The following is a 21668-nucleotide window of genomic DNA, read 5'->3' on the forward strand; positions in this document are numbered from 1 at the left end:
TGTATGTACATAGAATAAATGTCTCATGAACGCTCACAACGCATAACGCTCCCACAAAAGACGAAAACCTGAAAATCATCCACAATTTTGGAGATATGAGAAATCAAAAAAGGAGTATTGCAGAAAATTTCAATTTTACCAGAATTTAGCAGAAAAAAGATAGGATAGGATAGCCAGGATGAAGAAATTAGCTTTCAGTTGCGACCTACCTGCATCGCATTACTCTCGCTCTCGCTCGCCCACCCTTCCTCGTTTGCCTTCTGGCTAGTTGAAAGATCCAAGGGGAGTGTTGGTGTGAGAATTCATGTAGATAACAGATGTAGCGAAATTAAAAGCTCTCATATATGTTTATGTATGTACATATATGTACCGACCTCAGATTAACATGGAAAACCCATATTAAAGCAAAATGTCAACAACGTAGACTTAATGAGGTTTAATGTGTAGTTTTTAATCAAATTTGCTCTCACTATGGACTTATTCCCACCTGGCATGTGTACATAATGTCCTGCCCCATATTAATTAGGAGCTCAGAATATAATTCTTAAACCAATTCTCAAAACTGTGCTCTGGTTGACGGATATATTACTGGTAATATTACTGTTTTTTATTAAAAAATATGCTTGCAAACACCACTTTATGAAATACGTCAATGCCTGGCTAGGAAGCACGAGTTTATATGGGCTGGAGCTCATAAGGGTCAACCCAATATGCCCAATGTTGTTTTTTTTCAAGAATTTGCCAGAATTGCAAGAATATTTGAATATAAAACACCTTAACTCTCATCAGTCAAAAGTAGTTTTCGGACTGTGACACGGCCCAGTCCACATGCCTCATGTCCACATTTTTCAAAACACGAGTCGTGGTGCCCATGTGCTTTAATTCTCAAACGCGTAGTTTTCGGGGAACTCTTGAAACGAAATAATGTGTAATAATGTAATCAATGTGTCAAAAAACTTTCAGAGCGATATAAAATTGTTTTCATAACTTTTGATTTTCATATCGAAGACCTTGGTCTTGCCTTCAACCATCTTCTAAAAGACAATTTTTTCGCCAAAAAATCATTTTTCAGAGTTCTTCTTTTAGTTGAAACGGTTTAATATAACAATTGTCGAGAGCACATTCAATATAGTTTTAAATACCATTATACCTTCTGATTTTAGTTTTTAGTCTAATTCTTAAGTCACCCGACCAACGATTTCTGCTACGCTCAAAAAATAGAAGTACCGCTATATTCAAATTCCTTCAAAATATTCAATATATTAATTAGGCTTACTGATGGCCACTAATGGTGACTTTTGAAAATCAGTTTTAATGGGTGACAAAGGTATCACTTGTTCAATTCGAAAGACTGGAACGGTCTCAAAAATAGTTTTGAAACTGTATGTATTTACATATGTATGTACGTGCATATGTACATATGTATATTAAGCGTTCTGGTGTTCCGTTATGTGGTTTCTTTAACACAAATAAGCAAACGCTCACAACAGCCTAGAGCATTTTATTTTCCTTAAATCGAACTATCAAAATGTATAAATATTTATGAAACAGGAAAGATGAGTACATATATTTTAACACTAATTAAAGAACACTCTTTCCCTTCCAGAGCAATAAATGGCTAAAGAACTAATAGAAATGGTAAGTTCCACCTACTGCTATGGCTAACAAAATAAGCATTTAGTTGTAGATACGAGTACATGCATACATACATAAATACATATATATGTATGTAAATATGTATGTATGTACTGCAGGTGCTTGACTTGACAAAACATTTTGGAATATGCAGAATTAGTCCATGCAGATCCAATCTCATACTTTTTACATCTAGAATGGAGGAATTAACAGTATCTGTCGCCGTTCAATTAAAGTGAGAATTTCACAGGGAGGGAACGAGTTTGTTTATCCATCCGGATAGAATTTTTCATATGTTTCTTTCGTCTCTTGATAGGAAGGGAAGAAGAAAATAACTATAAACGAGAAGGGATTTGTGAGACGCTTCTTAGGCGTCACATCTTTCATACCCGGTACTCAGTAGTACATTTGAATCTACGTGGTTTTTTCAAATTTAACATTTAACATTTTTTCTACATATGTACATATGAATGTCATCTACATAACTTTTCACGCCAACACGCTCTTTTAGTTCGCCCCACTCCCCAAGAGCCGCACACTACACGAAGCAGAGTGTGGAACAAGAGAATGTGCAAACCAAAAATAGTTGCTGGAAGGGGTGGGGGTACCCACTGAAAATTAATTTCTTCATTCTGGCTATAATAAGGATCTAATCTGTGGATACAGCAGATTTTCTCTTTGAAATACATTTGAAGAATGCATTATGAATGAAGAGTGCATTAATAAGATAGGGATCGGCACTAGTACAACAACATTTTGTATCATTCTATTGTGCCGTGTTGCCTGATGTCTACTCACTGGTACTGTACTGTACTTGTACACTTGTACACTTGTACTGGTACCGACCACTGATCTAGAGGAAGTAATATCTCCAGGCAAGAGGATTATTGTCAGGGTTGAACGTCTTGGTTTGGAAATGGAAATAAATAAGTTGCAATGTCCATAAACTGAGTGATAACGTTTTGTCTTTTTGTCGAGACCGTATTTGTGCTCGAAAGTGGATGTACATACATATGTATTTAAATACATAAGTACATATGTAACGCATGTAACGTTTCCGACCCAAAAAAGAAAATACATACAGTTGTGTTTAATGACACTTCCAGACTTTCAATTTAAACAAATGATAGCTTTTTGAATAGAGTTTAATGTAATAAATACTCAAGAAAGCTCGACAGAAATTGGGTTTCAAATGAAAAGATCGGCGATTTTCCATGTTCAAATCAGTCCCTGGATCTGAATGTCATCAAAATCTTATGGGGGAATGAAAAAAGCATTATAATAATGGAATGGAAGATGGAATGCAAATGTTCCAGGATTCCTTATGGTTTCTAATGTGTACATTTCAGGCTTTCTAAAAAGGTATCACTTGTTTAATTTGGATGATTGAAGGTGCGGCACTACTATTTCATTGCACACAGCTGTACATATAAGTATATTCTTGATTAGTTCAATAGCCGAGTCGAAAGAGCCATGTCTGTCTGTCCGTCTTGTTTGACACCTGTTTCTCAAATACTATAAGAGCTATAGAAATTTAATGTTGCACCCAAAAAACTTGACTTTCTGTTATGCCCTTGAAGACTGCATCTAATTGGATCTGAATTTAATTCTTACCTAATATAGTAGAACTATCATAACCGCCGTCTGTCCCTTCGACGTGTGTGCGTATGTACATATCTGCTTCCGACGGGCCTATGTATGTAAATACATATGCACAATGCATGCATGTAAATACATACATATGTACATGTGTATGCACATATCCAACTACGAATATGTTTGGGTCAAGTCACAGTGTACACTCAAACACTGTCATCTAGATTTAGCAGCTTAACTGCCTCCGTCCAGCTTTTACTCACTGTCCCATTCCAATCACAATCTCACACAGTCCCCATTCCGATTCCAGTCTACTCACATGATCCGCATTGTGTTTGGGCCTACGTACAGAACACCGGTCTGTTCAGTTCTGTTCTTTTCTGTTCTGAGAAAAGAGGCAAAGAAAACAATTCTTTCAATAAAACACAATACATTTTTTCATTTTCATCATCATCTTTGTTTTTGTTCTCTTTGATATTGTGTCCATATATATTTACAGTGCATTAATTCGTTTTATTATTGCTTTTTTTACTCCTTCTCGAACTTCTATTTTGCTGGTCCTCCGCATCCACAACCACATCCACATCCAGATCCTCGTCCTCATCCTCATGCTCATGTTCATTGTGTGCAGCTCTTGCTTATGAATTTATGGATTCAAATGGTGCTGCGCCTTCCTTTGCACAGTCTCATTGTATTTTCCCTGAAACAGGGAATGTTCAGGGCTTATGTTGCCCTGTTTGTTACATTGGTACACTCGTATACTACACTACACTTATACTGGTATATACCTCGGGACTGAGGTCTGAGACTGGGGCATGCACATTTCATAATGAAGCCTGTGGACATTTTTTCTCTCAATTCCTATTCCGCAGCATGACTTATGAATGTTCTGTCTGAATCTGTATCTGTATGTATAGAGACATATGTATGTGTGGCAAGTCTATGCATTGGCTATTGATTGCAAAAAGAGGGTGACTCTGAATTGGCACCAGCATCAACTTCAACGATTCTGCCATCGCCTCAGCCTATCTTAGTCTAGTTTCATTCAATTTCGTTCACATTATTTTTGGGTCTAACCTAACGGACAATATAACCGAAAATGATGAATTGCTGTCTTGAAGTCGCGAAGTGATGGTGACTAGCTCTGTCAGAGGCTGATGTCACTTTTTAAAATGGTCGGGGAGGGGACCGGTCATGTAGCCTGTAATTTTAGTGGAAATGTGCAACTCGCCTACATATGTACGTCTGCATGTACATATGTATGTATGTATCTACGTCCTCATAAGTGCAGTGAATACAGATTCAACTCGGAGTGATAGATAGGTACATAGCCAATACATAAGCATAGCAAGGTAGACATGTGTACATAGCTACATATTTATGTACATACATACATATGTATGTACGTATATGTATATGGATATGAATTTACATACATTTAGATACATGTCATTTAAATGGACAAAATAGTAAAAGTAGTAGTAGAAATCCGATTATAACTCCAGTTTCGAAATTTAGTTTCTCACTTAAGGTAACACCATCAACAAAATTCGGAATTCAAATTAATCAAAGTTAATTTTGTTGTTGCTAATGGTGGGTTCCAACTACTGTACACATACATACATATGTACACATATATTTAAGATCCAGACCTACAACAATGACATGGGCTCTCATTGTTATGTGTCACGCTCCGTAGTCGGTAGCGAAGGCATTTTCGTTGCCCTTGCCCATGCATTGTCGTCATGCTAAGGCATTGCATATGTTTGTACATACATACATACATACATACATATGTACATTCGAACATACATACATGTGTACATTTGGATATGCGTGAATGTGTCCTGCTTACAACCATTCATTAACATATTCATGCGATGAAAACAATCCGCGACAATTTTAATGAAGGCTGAAAGGCTTAAAATAAATGAAATTTATTGTTGTTTTTGTACAACTCGTTTCGAGAATTTTGAAAAGAGTTCATCAACGGAGGCTTCGAAATCCCTTCCCTTTTCCGTTCAGTTCCGTTCCGTTTCGTCCCGATCCCAAGAGCTCATACTGTTTGGCTTTCGCCTCCAGTTTTCCTTTTTGTCGCAATTCTCTGCCTCCCCAGGTATATTGTATCGATCCATTGATCTTACCGAAATAAATGATTGTGGAGCTTTTGTGGAAGCCACAGCATAAAAAAATCAAATGGCCATATACACACATACATACATATGTACATACACACATCCATACATTCATACCTACATGAATACATATTCCTGAAAAAATGAATCAACACAAGCCAGCGACAGAGGGAAAAACAATGCAAGCTAAACCTGGGCCTCTCTGGTTCCTCCAGACCCTCGCCAAGTGACACTTTTGTTTTATATTCGCAACTTTTTATGCTGAGTCCCCGAGAACAAAAGACGATTTCTTAGTAAAAAAAAAACCTGAACCAATACATAAGATCTTTGTATACATCTTTTACTTGCTGCCCCTTACCATTCCGACCCGTCTCCTTGAAAATACTGGGTACTCTTTAATGGCACTGGCACCAAGAACCAAGAACCAAGCACCAATGGTATTAAAGATAATATTTAAGTGCGTTTAATTAATATTGATACTGTTCTGGAATCGGTGAAATGTTAAGTCAATTGCTTTTGACATATGTATCTTATTGAACCAATTTGATGGTAGCTAGGGCTTCTAATCTTTTAAATGCATTACGGGTAATACTCCATAACTGGTAAATAAAGCCAAGATACGATTTCCTTGTTTAAAGTGTAAAGGGTGGAAGGGAGAACAGGAAGAGCAGACCCAGACGCAGGCCCAGAGCTCTCTAAAACGAGAATAACAGCGATGACAACCACCAAAAGGTAAAAGGGAACACAAACAATGTAAAATGGGTAATTACTTGACTCAACTCAACTCTCGACTAGACAATTATCTGAAACTACGTTTTCCCAACTGCTTTATAGCTATTTAATGACAACTTTAGCTCTGATGACAACTTAAATATTATTATGCGTACAGTTTCGCATGTGCTCTGTGTAATTATGTGTGTGCTCGTATGTGTATCAGCTATTGTTACACTGGCATTCACTAAGGTCAATAAATCGTTTCTGCATGCAAGTGCATTCAAAGCGGCTGCAATTTGCATGCATACATGCATATGTACATGTACCGTTGTTAGTGTGTACAAATGCATGTGATAATGCTGTGTAAAAAAAAGGGGACACGACTCACACTCGCCTCACCCACAGAGAATCAACAGATGCGATATTAAAAGGGTGCCCGGGGGATGAAGAATCTTGAATTTGAACCCAACCAAGTGGAGAGGTTCGCTTCCCAAAATGAAAAAAAGCGAGAAGGAACGTGTGAGACGCTTATTACGCGTCAAAACTGTTATACCCGGTACTCAGTCAGTGTACCTGTCCCTCCCCTAGAGCCGCACACTGCAGAGGCACTGCAGAGGCAGAGGCACGGCAGAGGCAGAGGTACGGCAGAGGCAGAGCCCGCGCACTGCAGAAGCAGAGGGTGGATGAGAGAATGTGAAAACAAGGTGCGGGACGGGCTGGACGCAGCCACTGCAAATTAATTTTTTCATTTTGGCTATAACAATGATCCTATCTGATCCCAATTCGACGATCTGATAGATATGGTCATTCCCTACGAAATGTCGTTTTTAGTTTTCTTTTATCTTAAAAATTGTAGATTTGGGAGGTTTTCGCCCTTTTGCGGGGGCGGAAGGAGGCGGGGCTATTATTTGAAATACACTGGTTTCAGTGTGAGCATATAGCAGTCTGGATAGACAGACGGACAGACAGACATGGCTCTCTCGACTCGTCTATTAATGCTGATCAAGAATATATATACTTTATATGGTCGGAAACGTTTCCTTCTGTTCGTTACATACAACCGATATTCGCACAAATACAATATACCCTATTTACTTCGAGTACCGGGTATAAAAATGTGCATATGTATGCATTTATGTATGTATGTAAATATCCACGAACTGCCTGATCAAGATTATTACGAGGAGGAACGTGAGACGCATCGTACGCGTCACTACTCTTATACCCGGTACTCAGTAAGTATATATGTATGTATATTCAGATGTATATATATGTAATTTACATATGTATATTCGTAACTTTAGTGTGATAAATATATACATACATACATACCTATGATTTTTTCGAATTTCGCATTATTCCCGTTATCCCTTATTCTGTCATGTAAATATGTACATGTACACGGAACTGCGTTTTTAGTTTCTTCTATCTTTAAAATTGTGGATACAGCAGATTTAAGGGGGAAGGGCATAATTTTGAAACAAACTTGATTCAGTCAAAATTTGGTGACTCTGCCTTTTAAAGTCTCTGAGAAACAGGCGTCAAACAAGACGGACAGACAATCATAGTTATATCGACCGGCTATTGATGCTGATCAAGAATATACATATGTACTTATATACTTTAAGGGATCGGGAAGCTCTTCCGGGTGCGTTACGAATACCGAATACAACATATCTTATATCATATCATATCTTCTCACTGATATGTTAGGCGCACTGACAATTGCTTCACGAGCTATGTACAACTATGTACATAAATATCCTATATAAACCTTTCGTTGCGAATGTTATTTGAAATAATTTCATGCATTGATGAGCAAATAGTCACAGAACCAAAGGAACCTAAAATACAAAAATGATGTCTGGTGGTAGTAAATGTATGGTATGTATGGTAAGTATGGTAGTAAATCTTTTTAAATAGAACAACGTTAGACTGAGTAGAATTGTCAAGACTGCATCGCCAATTCGAATATGTATAGAAGCACTGGTGAAAGATGAACGGAATTGCATTTCAATGACATCAGCATCCTTGAGTTTAGTTAAGTCCAGTCCAATCTGCTGGAAGATTTAGCTACCGGACGTTCACATGTACACACGAACATATATAGGTACATATGTATGCACAGCGGAGAACAGGCGAACTTCCCTATAGTACCTTGCGGAATCGGAAATGCTTTTCTCTCGTTTCAATAAACTATTCATATATGTATTTATATGTAACTATATAAACCAACTCGCAAAGTTGGGAAGAGACGACGCCTGCTCCTGCCTTTAATGTGAGACGACAATGGGATGGAATGGTTAAGGTAAAAACAAGTAAGTTTCAGGCGCTGGCAACGCATTGTCGACAAGAAAGAGCAAAAAATTATTATGAAGACTAAAGGTGTAATGGGAAGACAGACGCGCAGCGCCGATCGACCTAAACATGAACCTGGTTCTTGCCTGGCTTTTGAGTGCTGTGCTTCAAGAGTTGTTTGCATACCAAGTCGGCTACCCCAACTTGCCTGCTAAATCCAAAGTCGAAGAGTGAACTAAAACCAAACCGCACAGCGCTGCATGCCACTCGATGGTGGTGGCTGATATATTACGGAATTTGTGTGTGGGTGTACAGGGTGCTGGCTACATACATATATAAGCATAAGCATAAGCAAAAGCAAAAGACTACAAGACTACGACTGAGTCAAACCAGTTGAGGAATATGAAGAACAGATAACGACGACTCCACAGAAATAAAGACGTACAACAACAAGGCACGCGCAGCACAAGCTGAAATCTGGTAGTGCAGAGGAGTGGATTGGAGAGAAGAGGGATGTGTGGGGATAGAATGGGAAGGGATGGTTGCTGGATGGGTGATGGAGAATGGGGAATGGAAAAGAAGAAAAACCTTGACTTCCTTTGTTTTGTGTACAACCATAAGAGGCAGTGAACCCTTCCTTCAATTTGTGACCACACCAAAGCAGTGATCAAGTAAGTCAAGTAAGAAAGTGTAAATTACGTACGGGTTTACATGATTAGATAATGGCTTGTTGGGCTGTACCGTGCCACGATACGAATTCACAAGTCCGAATATACACAGAGTGCACTACTTTTAGTTCCAACTATTGAGTGTTTTTATTGAGAAATGGTAGATGTGATCATTTTCAGGTAATTGACCATCCCTCACTACGCATTTATCTACATACATACATACATATGTACATAGGTGTACTGCCACCAAAACGTGCTCACGGTCGACCTGGACCTGTGGCTCAGTCTGAGAAATGTCTAGGTCTATGGAGTTGGGTGGGCTGCTTCTTTGGTAATGTGAGAGCTGCGAAAGGATGTCCATTTAATTAAGGGTGCTGAATGAAGAAGAGGATGGCCATGGACCTTAGTTGCTCTTATGCCCTTATGCCCTAACGTCTGGGCGAATGGGCTTTAAAATTAAACACTTACTCAATATATTATGTAGCATTTACTTATTAGAAATTTTTATTTTTAATTATTTGCAGTTTCAATAATGATAAAGAGACGGCTCTCCAATGTCCAGTTCTGATGTGGAAACTTTCAAAGGCAAAATAGTATACAATATCGATGGCAGCGCATATATTATTGATGCTGATAATGCCAATGGATGTGAATCTGTTTCTGTCTCTCTCCAAAGTTCAGATGCCTCAACATCGAGACTAGTGAAAAGACCACCGAAGACTAAAGACCGAAGACCGGAAAAGGAGGAAGACCAACAGCCACAGGAACAGAAACATAAACAAGAAGAGGATCAGGACGGCGCTGATGCTGAAGCTGATGCTGGTGGTGCTCCTGCTGGGGGATTTGGTTATAAATCAAGTCCAAAGATCCATTCCTTCCGCGTAGTGTCCGCGCAAGATGCAAATACAACTTGCCCGGATCCGAATGGAGCACTTAACATTCAAAAACCAATTTTAATGTGCTTTATATGTAAACTATCATTTGGCAACGTGAAGTCATTTAGCCTGCATGCGAATACAGAGCACAGACTAAATCTGGAAGAGCTCGAGCAGCAGCTACTGAATCGCGAGTACTCCAGTGCCATTATTCAGCGTAATATGGATGAGAAGCCGCAGATATCCTTCTTGCAGCCCCTGGACATTAATGCCACTTGTGCTGTCGAGAAGCTTATACTTGCCACCGATGCACATTGTACTCCTCTGGCTTCTGAGCCAGAGGTCAGTCATGATCAGGAAAAAGGAGTAGCACCAGAGAAAGACTCAGAGCATAATCAGGATCAGGATCGGGATCAGGATCAGGATCAGGACCATGCTAATAAAAAAAGAATGGCAGCACCTAGTGCCAATCTCGCATCATCATCGACTAAAGTAGCAGCGAAATCAGTAACTGTGAAATTTGGTTCCTTAAACTCAGCAACAGCTAAGACTAATAATCTATCAAAAGTATCCTCATCAAGCTCACCAGCATACGAATCCGCAACCGTGGTTGAGGGAGAGGTCCCATTACCTAGTACTGATAATATAAGTAAAAATAAGTCAACGAATTGTAGACAAGGAATAGAGCCGCCAACAACATCATATGGATATCTGGATGATGCCAAGAGTCAGAGTCCAGCAGCTTCTGCATCTGTTTGCACCTCACCTCAACCGAACGAGTCGGATACAGCAGGCGCCGATTTCTTGCAACAGCAACAGGTGGCTGCGGCTGTTAGCATATTTCCTCCCGAAGTCAGTTCCTTCCATGCCTCCTTGGCAGCGCTGGCCGCCAACGAACCAAATGCCAATAGGGTCAAGTTTCTCACGGATTTTCTTCAACAGCAGCTGCAGCAGCAGCAGCAACAGCAACAGCAACAGAATTCCTTGTTCCCGAGCTTATGTCCCGACCATCCCGACTTCAAGGGGGTGGATTGCAAGACTTGCGAGCTCATTGATATCCAACAACGGGTTAAATCGCCGCCCCCATCGCACCAGAACCAGCACCAGATCCAGCATCTGTCTCTGACTCAATCTCAGTCTCAACCTCAGTCCCTGCCTTTGTCGCAGCCTCAGCCACATCGCTCTCCTAACAGCAACAGTGGCGGTCTGGCCATATCGCCCAGCTCCTCATCGGTGGCCAGCGTTGGAAATGCATCTGGTGCGGCTTCCAGCTTCACAATCGGCGCGTGTTCCGAGCACATCAATGGGCGACCCCAAGGAATAGACTGTGCCCGGTAAGTCATGCATATCCCTCAAAACTGTAGCCCCAAACTGAATCAAAAATCTCAAATTAGAGCAGAAAACTGTGTGTGGGGCTGCCGTTGCAAGGAAGAAGTTGCGGGAAAACAGGGGGCCAGCCGGGCAATTAGAGCATGCCGCGAGCGATTCATTTAGACATTAGTGTAAGGGTTGCACGTCAACAGGGTGCAAGATCTTTCGGCAGAAATGGGAAAGGGTTGGGATTACGTGTTTTTCTTACTGCTGTAATATCCGTAATTATTGACACTGTTTGAACTTTGAATGGGGGAAAGCTGATGGGCATTGGCACACAATAACTCATTAGGCCCAGAAGCAGTAGTTACGACAGAGAGGCAGCCTGGCAGGCTGGGAGAGGAAGGATGGGTTATGCCCTGCGGTCCGTTGCGGGTTGTTCATTTAAACGCAAATGAACCTTGGGATTTGGATCTGGCTATCTCTGGTTGGTTGATTCGCACCACTGAGAACACCACACATGCATTTGTGTTGGTGTTCCATTTCACCTTCTGGGACCCCATCCCACTTAACAGTATTCATTCCTCAATTGTATGTATTAATTTTTTGGTATTCCTTAAATTTATGAGAAGCACTTTAATGGTCCAAAAAAAAAACCGTAGCTTTATGTGTTTTCTATATTGATATTTACACGTACAGCCAGCGTTTATTTTTAGATGGCTGATTTGAACATGCTCCCGTTGTACATACATATGTATGTATGTACGTACACTCCTGGCTAAACAAATAAGTACATAGGAACCGAAACAATTGTCTATTAAATATCTCGAACGTTGTTGAATGCAAATGTTTTGCAAATCATTTAAATCTAAAATTAAAGTGGGGAACAATCTTTATTTTTTTTGTATGTTTGGCCTGGTCAAAATAATAAGTCACGAGATGTATTTTTCAATTCTTTAGGTTTTTATTGACTCCTTGCATATTTAAGTAAATGTGAGTTAAACACAATTCTTTAGATAGGCCGGAAAAAGCATTGTACTGCGGATACTGCATACTGCGTTGCCATGACATGACTTAAAATGCGGCTATAATACGGCTTTACCGTACACTATAACTGGATTACTGATAACAAGAAAATAGTAGAAATTAGTTGAGTTTTTGTCTTTGTAGAATTGCTGTACTTGTTATTTTGACCCACCCATTTTAATGCATTTTATATTTAATCGATCACAGACTACAGAGTTGAAATGAAAAATGATTTTGTTAAAAATTGTTATAATCTACTATCAGTTAGAAAGCCATAATTTACCAAAAAAGTTGTAGGAGTCATGGTGCCTCCGCACCACACCGCTTAGACGTATGTATGTATGTATATATGTGATGCATACGAGTAGTAGTGCCAGTATACTACGAGCACTACACTATTTAAATTAACTGATTGTTGGGAAATCTTTGTTGCGATTTGATGATCTGTGGGCTTTGCTTTTGCCTGATGAGAATCATTTCACAAGGGTGGAATGAGAAATATTCAAATGGATGATATGGTGGCGGCGGTGGCTTAACCGACCAAAAATTAAACCAATTGCGCTGATTTCACTTAATAAATGCCTCTGTCCCTGTCCGGGTCCTCAATTGTCACAATTTAGTGTTGGCGACTGGGTCGCGGCTCAGCTCGGTATCATTAAAATTTCGTCAACACATAACGTTGTTGGGTGCTGAGTTTGCCTTGGTACGGGTGACGGTATCTCCACCACGCTATTGAATGTGGATACGATGTTTCCGCAGCAGATTTACGCTGTGCAATCGCCATGTCGACTGGGATCCAAATTAAATAATTATGATAATAAAAATATTTTACCCAAATCTTACTAAGGGGAGAATGCAAATTATGGCTTTATAAAGTGATCATCTTTGTTATCATTTACATATGTATATCAGTAAACACACAAACACACGCGCACACACACTACACCTACATACATATGTACATACAAGCATGTTTGTTCATATACTATTTTTTGACCCTGATCTTGTTATTGTGTACGTTTCTTCAATTAACTACAGCTGCGAAATGCTGCTGAACTCGGCTCGACTCAATAGCGGCGTCCAGATGTCTACCCGAAACTCGTGCAAGACGCTTAAATGTCCCCAGTGCAATTGGCACTACAAATATCAGGAGACTCTGGAGATACATATGCGTGAAAAGCACCCTGATGGTGAAAGCGCCTGTGGCTATTGCCTAGCAGGTACGAATACATACATAAATATCTACTCGTCTCAAATATATAAATTACCATTATACAAACTTGTGTTCAGCATCCGAAAATTTCTGCAAGACTTTTAGTAGACATTTAGCTGTAATTGTTGTATCTTTTCTCCCATTTATTTTGTACCTTAGGACAACAGCATCCTCGGCTGGCCCGTGGCGAGTCGTATTCATGCGGCTATAAGCCATACAGATGTGAGATATGCAACTACTCAACGACCACAAAGGGTAACCTATCGATACATATGCAGTCAGACAAGCACCTGAACAACATGCAGGAGCTGAATAGTTCCCAAAACATGGTTGCTGCTGCGGCGGCAGCAGCTGCGAGCGGGAAGTTGCTGCTGTCCAGCTCATCGACACAAGCATCTGCTGCCGGCCAACAAACTGTTCTGGGCTCAAGCACTATCGCGAGCACCGCTGTCATCTCTAACAGCGTTGGGGGAAATTCGGCTATGGGTGCGACTCCAACGCCTGGGTGCACGGGTGTGGCTGTGGCTGTGGCCAGCGGATGCGGCAGCGTCAAACCGAAGCCCTCGTTTCGGTGTGACATCTGCAGCTACGAGACCTCCGTTGCCCGCAATCTTCGAATCCACATGACTAGTGAGAAGCATACGCACAACATGGCTGTGCTACAGAACAACATAAAGCACATACAGGCATTCAACTTCTTGCAACAGCAGCAGCAGCAACAACAAGGTGCGGGGGATAGTACTGCAGGGTCAAGTGCTAGTGGTAGCTTTATGCCGGAGGTGGCATTGGCTGATCTGGCCTACAACCAAGCGCTCATGATTCAACTCCTGCATCAACAGCAACAGCAGCAGCCATCTAATGCAAAAATGTCGCCCACATCGTCCTCGCCAGTTAGCTCAACGGATCAGTTTTCATTTTCCCCAAAGGCTATGAAGCATGGTCATGGAATTGGAATGGGCTTGGGAATGCCAATGGGAATCGGCCATTCTAATGAGGCATCTGGTGAATCGGGGAGTGATGCTCATCCACTGGCGAAGCCAGATATGTGGCCCACGGCGCTCTACAGTTGCCTAATCTGCGACTCCTTCAGCACAAACAATTTGGACGATCTTAACCAGCATCTGTTGGTGGATCGATCTCGACAGTCTTCGAGCGCATCCGCCGACATAATGGTCATACACAACAACAACTACATATGCCGGCTCTGCAACTACAAGACGAACCTAAAGGCCAACTTCCAGCTGCACAGTAAGACGGACAAGCATCTGCAGAAACTAAACTTTATAAACCACATAAGGGAGGGCGGCGCCCGTAATGAGTACAAACTGCAGTATCAGCCTCAGCTTACTGCCAACGTCGTTCAACTGATGTGCAACTGTTGTGACTTTCACACCAATTCCATACAGAAGCTGTCCATGCACACACAGCAAATGCGACATGACACAATGCGGATGATTTTCCAGCATTTGTTGTACATTACGCAACAGAGTCGAATGCATAAGGAGTCGCCGTCGTGCACGGTATCTGACGATGCTCTATGTCCTTGTCCGGATGAAGACCAACAATCGATTACAACGATCGAGAAGGTTCTCATTTGCCAGCTGTGCAGCTATGCCGCCAAAAATCTGTATGAAATGGTTCAGCATGTGAAGGGCATACGGCACATGCAGGTGGAGCAGTTCATTTGTCTGCAGCGTCGTAGTGAGAACCAGGAGATGCCTGGATTAAACGAGGTATACAAAGTGACTGAACGGATCCGTGGTAGCGAAGGTATGTAATAATCATTTTAATCGAGTCTCAGTACATATTTATATTTTGTGTAGGCAATATCCGAGTACTTATTAGTTGGTATGCCTATTTTTCCAAGACCTACCAATGTTTTCTCCCACCATAACCACAACTGCAACCTACAACCAATACGAGCATACCGAGTACATAGCAATATTGTATTGTAGTAGATACGGCTCGTTCGTTCGTAACTCATCATTAAGCGCTGATTTCAGTTCAATTTCTTTTGCTTCACCCTTCGATTATTATCGTCTTCGTATGTTTTTCGTCTTCATGCCCATTCCTATTCCCGTCCCCATTCCCATCCTCACGTTCGGTATCGTCGTCGCGTTTACGTAAATTCTTCACTTCGTACGCTTTATCCTCTTCTCTGCCGTCGCCTTCGCATTCGCCCTCGCTCGATCCCGATGCGATTTATATGCGCTCTGAGATTTATACGCTGACGCTGACCCTTAAGGAAATTATTACAAATTACTTAAGAATGCAAAAACGATTATGTGTATCCATCGAATTTGCAATTAGTGACGTGCACACTTTGCTCCACGCCAGTTTCAACCTCAACCTCCGATTCAGGCTTCGACTGGACTCCGACTCCTCTTTGGTGTGGTGCGCGATGCCCACAATCCCAAAAGCCAAACATACATATCCACTCCACTCCGCAGTGTGAGATTCCCATATCAGATGTACGGCGTCGTGCGGGGCCGAACCGCAGGCATGGCACCTAACCACAGTGCACAGAACAGGCCACGCAGAGACACAACAAACAGTCGCCGCACACAGCTCTACTTCACTCCGCAGCGCATCGCATAGCATCGCACCGCACCACACCACATGAATTTGAGCCTGCCAATGCGCGCACCTTCTACTCACCCACTCCTCCTCCTCCACTGATGTTTATAATTGCACATGCCGCTCCGCACCACTGTAGGGTGTCCGTGTCGGAGGCTTATATGCAAAATTGAAATGCCTGCTAACGTAGACAATGAGGCTCATACGATTTTCGTTGTCTCCCTCTGGTTTCTTTGCCTGCTGCTTCGTTCCATCTAAAGTCTTTGTGTTTGTGCCTGCGGATTCGAAAAGCTGGCCTTGTATTTCGGGATGCGACTGCTATTGCTTTGCTCCTTTTTCACAGTCTTTGCTTCTGCCTCAGTCTGCGTCTGCCTCTCTTCTTCCGCTAAAGCTTGCTCCTAAAATGAGCCTCAACAGCATTATGCTAGGAAACTAAAAAAGAAAAACAAATTGAATTAACTATCTCAAGCGATTATGGGAGACGACAGTAAGAATGTCAGCGAGCACTAAATAATGCTCATTTGATTATCGTAAATCGTGTGGACTCATGAATATAAGTACATATGTATATGATTATTCAACATACCCATCATATGACATAACCTTTCCGTCTTCCATTTTCAAAGTGTTCCCCAAAGTGTTTTTGTTTTAAATCTTTCCTTAAATGATTCTAATTCTCCCCTCGATCGGATGGTCTGTATTCCATGCCGAAGCCTCAAACTTCTCTATGATACTCGGTACTCGAAGAGTAAATTGGGTATTATTATTTAACAGTATCAATAGGCGAGAAGATATACCTATTTCTGTCTGTATGTCTGTACTGTGCAACTATCCGTCTGTCCGCCTTGATGAACGCCTAGTACTCAGAGACCATAAGAGATAGGCCATCCAAGCTTTGAATCCAGATTTCTGTATGCTCACACTATTACAATTTTATTTCAAAATCTTGGCCCGGACCTTTTCTATAAATCCTTTGCTGCTGTGTCCACAATTTTGAAGATAAGAGTAAACTAAAAATGTAATTCCGTAGGGAAAGACCATATCTAGCAGATCACCGAATAAGGATTAGACTGGATTATTATTATAGCCAGAATGAATAAATTAATTTGCAGGCGCTTTACCCACTTCTCCCTTTCCAGCAGATTTGCGTATGCTTGCTCGTTGTTGTCATTCTAACTCGCTCACACACTCTGCCTCATGCAGTGTGTGACACTGGTGGTTGTTCTGGGGGAAAGGGACGAACTAGATGACAGAAGTAGACAAAATGTAATTGTTAAATTCTAGAAAATCGAAAGTTAAAATATGTATTGACATATTTATCACACAAAGGTTACATTCAAATGAATGTACATACATAAATATGTTTATACTGACAGTATACTGACTAAGTTCAGGGTACAAAAGTTGTGACGCGTACGAAGCGGCTCACAAAAGTTCCTACTCGTTTTTGAGTCTGTTTATGCGTTTGTGTGTTTGAAGTCTTGTTCCCAGGAGCGACAGCGGTAACAGCTGCGCATGATTATGGCCTATTATTGTACATATGTATGTAGTTATGCTAGTGTGTATACGCATATGTACATAAATATATATTTACATATATACATATGCTAAGTAACTAAGAAGTTGAATAATTAAAACAAAACGAAACTACCACGTGAGCATATTCGATTTGATTAGATTTATTCATTCCTCCTGGCTTAACTTTCGTTTTACTTCTTCGGCTCATGCCCACGTCCAGGCCACCGCCCCTGCTACCAACATTGTCCTTCGGTTCTCGGTTTTTAATTTGATACAATCAAACTGTATGGAAATTTCTTGAAAATTGTTAATGGAATTTGAGACAGAACACTAGATTCCCCAAATTCCACTTTGAACCCTGCACCACGCTTCGTTGCAAGCAATTAACTCATGCAGCAGCTGAGGCCAATCTTATGACCACAGAATCAACATCCTGCGCTGGTCTACGAGAGTGCAATAAGATGTATGCTCGTACATACTATGTATGATAAATGATGAAGGGAAAGAGAAAGGGAAAGACTTCTTCATTTTGAGCTCTATGTCTACCTTTCCGATTCCATGCAGTTCCTCTACTCTCACATAACAAACTAGTTTGATTACAGATACTTAGCAAAATCGATGTAGAGATTGTGAGCTTCCCAAAAGTTGAAATGGAAGATTTTTCGATTATTATACATGGTACTCGAAAAGTAAATAGGGTATATTGTATTTGTGTGAATAACGGTTGTACGTAACGCACAGAAGGAAACGTTTCCAACCCCATAAAGTATATATATTCTTGATCAGCATCAAAAGCCGAGTGGATAGAGCCATGTCTGTCCGTCCGTCCGTCTTGTTTGTCGGCTAGTTCTCAGAGACTATAAGAGCTAGAGCCACCAAATTTTGGCTCCGGACTGCTGTATGCTCACACTGAAACCAGTGTATTTCAAAAAATGAGCCACGCCCCCTTCCTCCCCCGCAAAAGGGCGAACACCTCCCAAATCTATAATTTTGAAGATAAAAGAAAACTAAAAACGCCATTCCGTAGGAAATGGCCATAACTATCAGATCACCAAATTGGGATGAGATTGGATCATTATTATAGCCACAATGGAGAAATTAATTTCCAGTGGCTAAACCCATCCTGTCCCGCAGCTTTTGTTGTTCTTTTTACAATTTCTCATTAACACTATGCTTCTGCTTCACTCGGCCCCTGCCTCTGCCGTCCCCCTGCCGCTGACTCTTCCCACTTTTAACCCACCCCGTCCCGCAGCTTATATTTGTTTTTTTTTTGTGTGCGGGCGCTGCCTCTGCCGCGAGTCTGCAGTGTGTGGGTCTAGGGAAGGGCGGCGAGCTAAAGGAGCGTGTTGGTGTGAGTAGTGTTGTTGATGTAGATGACAGATGAAGAATAAATTTAAAATTTGACAAATAACCGCTAAGGTGCAGGTGTAGTACTGAGTGCCGGGTATAAAAGTGGTGACGCGTAAGAAGCGTCTCACACGTCCCTTCTCGTTTTAAACATAAGATCAGCAAAAGATCTTTCCGACTGCAGTCCGTCCATATCCGCCATGTACTCTAAGGACTCGAAACTGAAAATTACTTGTTTTCAACATAAGTTACCAATACCGTTCTTCTTTCACGATTTTATTTGTATATATTCCAGATATAATTTTTGAAGCTGGCTTCAATATAGCAACAACCGCACCGGTTGGGGGATCATCGGACGTCGGCTTTGCAGCAGCAACAGCGGGATGTTCGGTCGCCGCCGCTGCAGATAGCAACATATTATCTCCAAAGTCTACCTCAAGTTGCTCGACATCGTGTGGCAAGAGTATAGGTCGCACTGCGTCTCCAAGCATGAATGACTTTAGTTTGAATGCTTCAAACAGCATTCCCACCACAGTTTTTAAATGCAATTTGTGCGAGTACTTTGTGCAGTCGAAGAAGGACGTGGCCAGCCACATTGAATCGGTGCACCCGGGGGCGGAGGGTGACGACTTCATGAGTATACCAACCAACACGGCGGCTCTGCAAGCCTTTCAAACCGCTGTTGCAGCTGCAGCCATAGCGGCGGTCCAACAACGCTGCAGTGCCATCCACATGCCTAGAGAAGCAGATACGGATATGGATCCTTGCATAAGCGACTGCCCCATAGACATTAAGCGTGAGCGTCTCGAAGTGGAGGACGATCCAATGACGGGTATAGAGGACAAAAAATCAACAGCCAGTCTAGATGAGGTGGGGCCAGAAGCGTCGGCAACAAATACAACGCCTACAGCACCATCGGGTGTGCAGTGTCCCCTTTGTCTAGAAAATGGCTTCCGAGAGAAGAAATTGCTTGAGACCCATTTGACGGGCGTGCATAGCGTCACCAAAGATGGCCTCTCCAGGCTTTTGCAGCTGGTCGACAGTAAGGCCTGGAGTGTAGCCACTGATTTGCCATCTGTAACCGCAACTTCGAGTATTACATCCCATTGCACTTCCAAATTGGAAGACTGTGCGACATCCACGGGAAGTGTAAATACCGAAGACTGTGAGTCGAATAGGTTCCCTGCTGCCGTAACAGCCATCTCCACCGCAAGCTCAGCGGGAATCCAAGGACTCTCTTGCCAGCAGTGTGAGGCCATCTTCAAGCACGAGGAACAGCTGTTGCAGCATGCGCAACAGACGCAACACTTTCCAGAGCAGAATGGAGAGTACATCTGCCTCGCGAGCAGTCACATCAGCCGTCCCTGCTTTATGAGCTTCAGCGCACTCTCGGCAATGATCACCCACTTTAAGGACTCTCACATGAGTCTAGTTATCTCGGAGCGCCACGTCTACAAATATCGTTGCAAGCAGTGTTCCCTAGCATTCAAAACACAGGAAAAGCTTACCACACATATGCTCTATCACACAATGCGCGATGCCACAAAATGCTCCCTGTGCCAGCGCAACTTTCGTAGTACACAGGCCTTGCAGAAGCACATGGAGCAGACGCACTCCAACGATGGACCTGAAACTGGAGTTGCGGCTGGCAGTACCAGTACGAATAGTCCTCGACCGGCAACTCCAACACAAAGCTACTGCGAGATAGGTAAATTATCATCTGGGGAACGAGAGCCCTCCATGGCCAGTAACGCAGGTATGACAGTATTTACGAACAAAATCCAGGCAATATCGATCCTCACCGAGAGTTATATTTTTAGGGCCAAAATCGATTGACACCTCACGGCGTTCAGTATCACCGCTGAGATTAGAGATGAAATACACTAAAGAGACGGCGCAACTGTCACCCAGCCCCAGTCCGCACAACCTTGACGCAAAGCAAGCCCAGCAGCAGCAGCACGAACATCTGGCCACACTTACAGCGGCGTTGCTTAAGCAGCAGCAGTGTCACTCAGAGGCAGGGCTTCTGTCGGTAGATCCTCTATCGTTTTCCGCAGCCGACTTTGCTCAACAGTTGCAGGTAGTGCCATCGCAATCTCAGCTTGGGGCTTTCGGAGTCGCTGGCATTAATCAGCAATCCTTGCAGAGCCTACAAAACCTCCAAAATCTCCAACACATGCAACAGCAATTTAGTGCCATTGCTGGCTCTTCGGGAATTCCAATTAACCCGGTGGACATGCTCAGCCTTATGCAGTTCCATCATTTAATGTCTCTTAACTTCATGAATCTGGCCCCACCACTGATATTTGGCGCGAATACGGCCACCGGCAATAAAACTTCAACAGCCAGCGCCCAAAACAACGGCATGACCTCCTCTTCCTTATCAGCACCAGCTTCCCAAACCCCCGAAATGCAGATTGGAAGCGGAGTATGTAACTTGACTGGAGAATCCTCCAACGCAAACAATCCCACGGCCCAGCATAGCATAAATAGTAACTCTCAGGTAAGTGATGTTTAGCTTGATACTGCAAAACGAGATTGCGGTTATTGGTTATTCGGCTTTAATCCTTATCTATTATCTACCCATAGATGAACAACAACCAAAAGCGAGCTCGCACACGCATCACAGACGATCAGTTAAAAATATTGCGGGCACATTTTGACATAAATAACTCGCCCAGCGAGGAGAGCATTATGGAGATGTCGCAGAAGGCGAATCTGCCAATGAAGGTATGTGCATGGGTGTAAATTG

At 42.1% G+C, this 21668-nt stretch overlaps 1 protein-coding gene across 8 annotated transcripts in view; it reads left to right on the plus strand.

The window, feature by feature from the left end:
- Positions 1–21668, plus strand: part of LOC117590618 (zinc finger protein 2) — a 46351-nt gene that overhangs the window by 16263 nt on the left and 8420 nt on the right. For 6 of the 8 annotated variants that reach the window (XM_034283413.1, XM_034283415.1, XM_034283416.1 and 3 more), the window contains 7 exons: positions 1607–1638; positions 9574–11258; positions 13300–13481; positions 13634–15244; positions 19212–20672; positions 20737–21419; positions 21506–21646. In XM_034283413.1, coding sequence (XP_034139304.1) covers positions 9604–11258; positions 13300–13481; positions 13634–15244; positions 19212–20672; positions 20737–21419; positions 21506–21646 — 5733 coding nt within the window. In that variant the 5' untranslated portion in view covers positions 1607–1638; positions 9574–9603. The remainder of the gene's footprint in view (positions 1–1606; positions 1639–9573; positions 11259–13299; positions 13482–13633; positions 15245–19211; positions 20673–20736; positions 21420–21505; positions 21647–21668) is intronic. The other 2 variants (XM_034283417.1, XM_034283414.1) reach the window with 2 other exon arrangements.

Source organism: Drosophila guanche, unplaced genomic scaffold (assembly GCF_900245975.1).
Source record: "Drosophila guanche unplaced genomic scaffold, DGUA_6, whole genome shotgun sequence".
NCBI lineage: Eukaryota > Metazoa > Arthropoda > Insecta > Diptera > Drosophilidae > Drosophila > Drosophila guanche.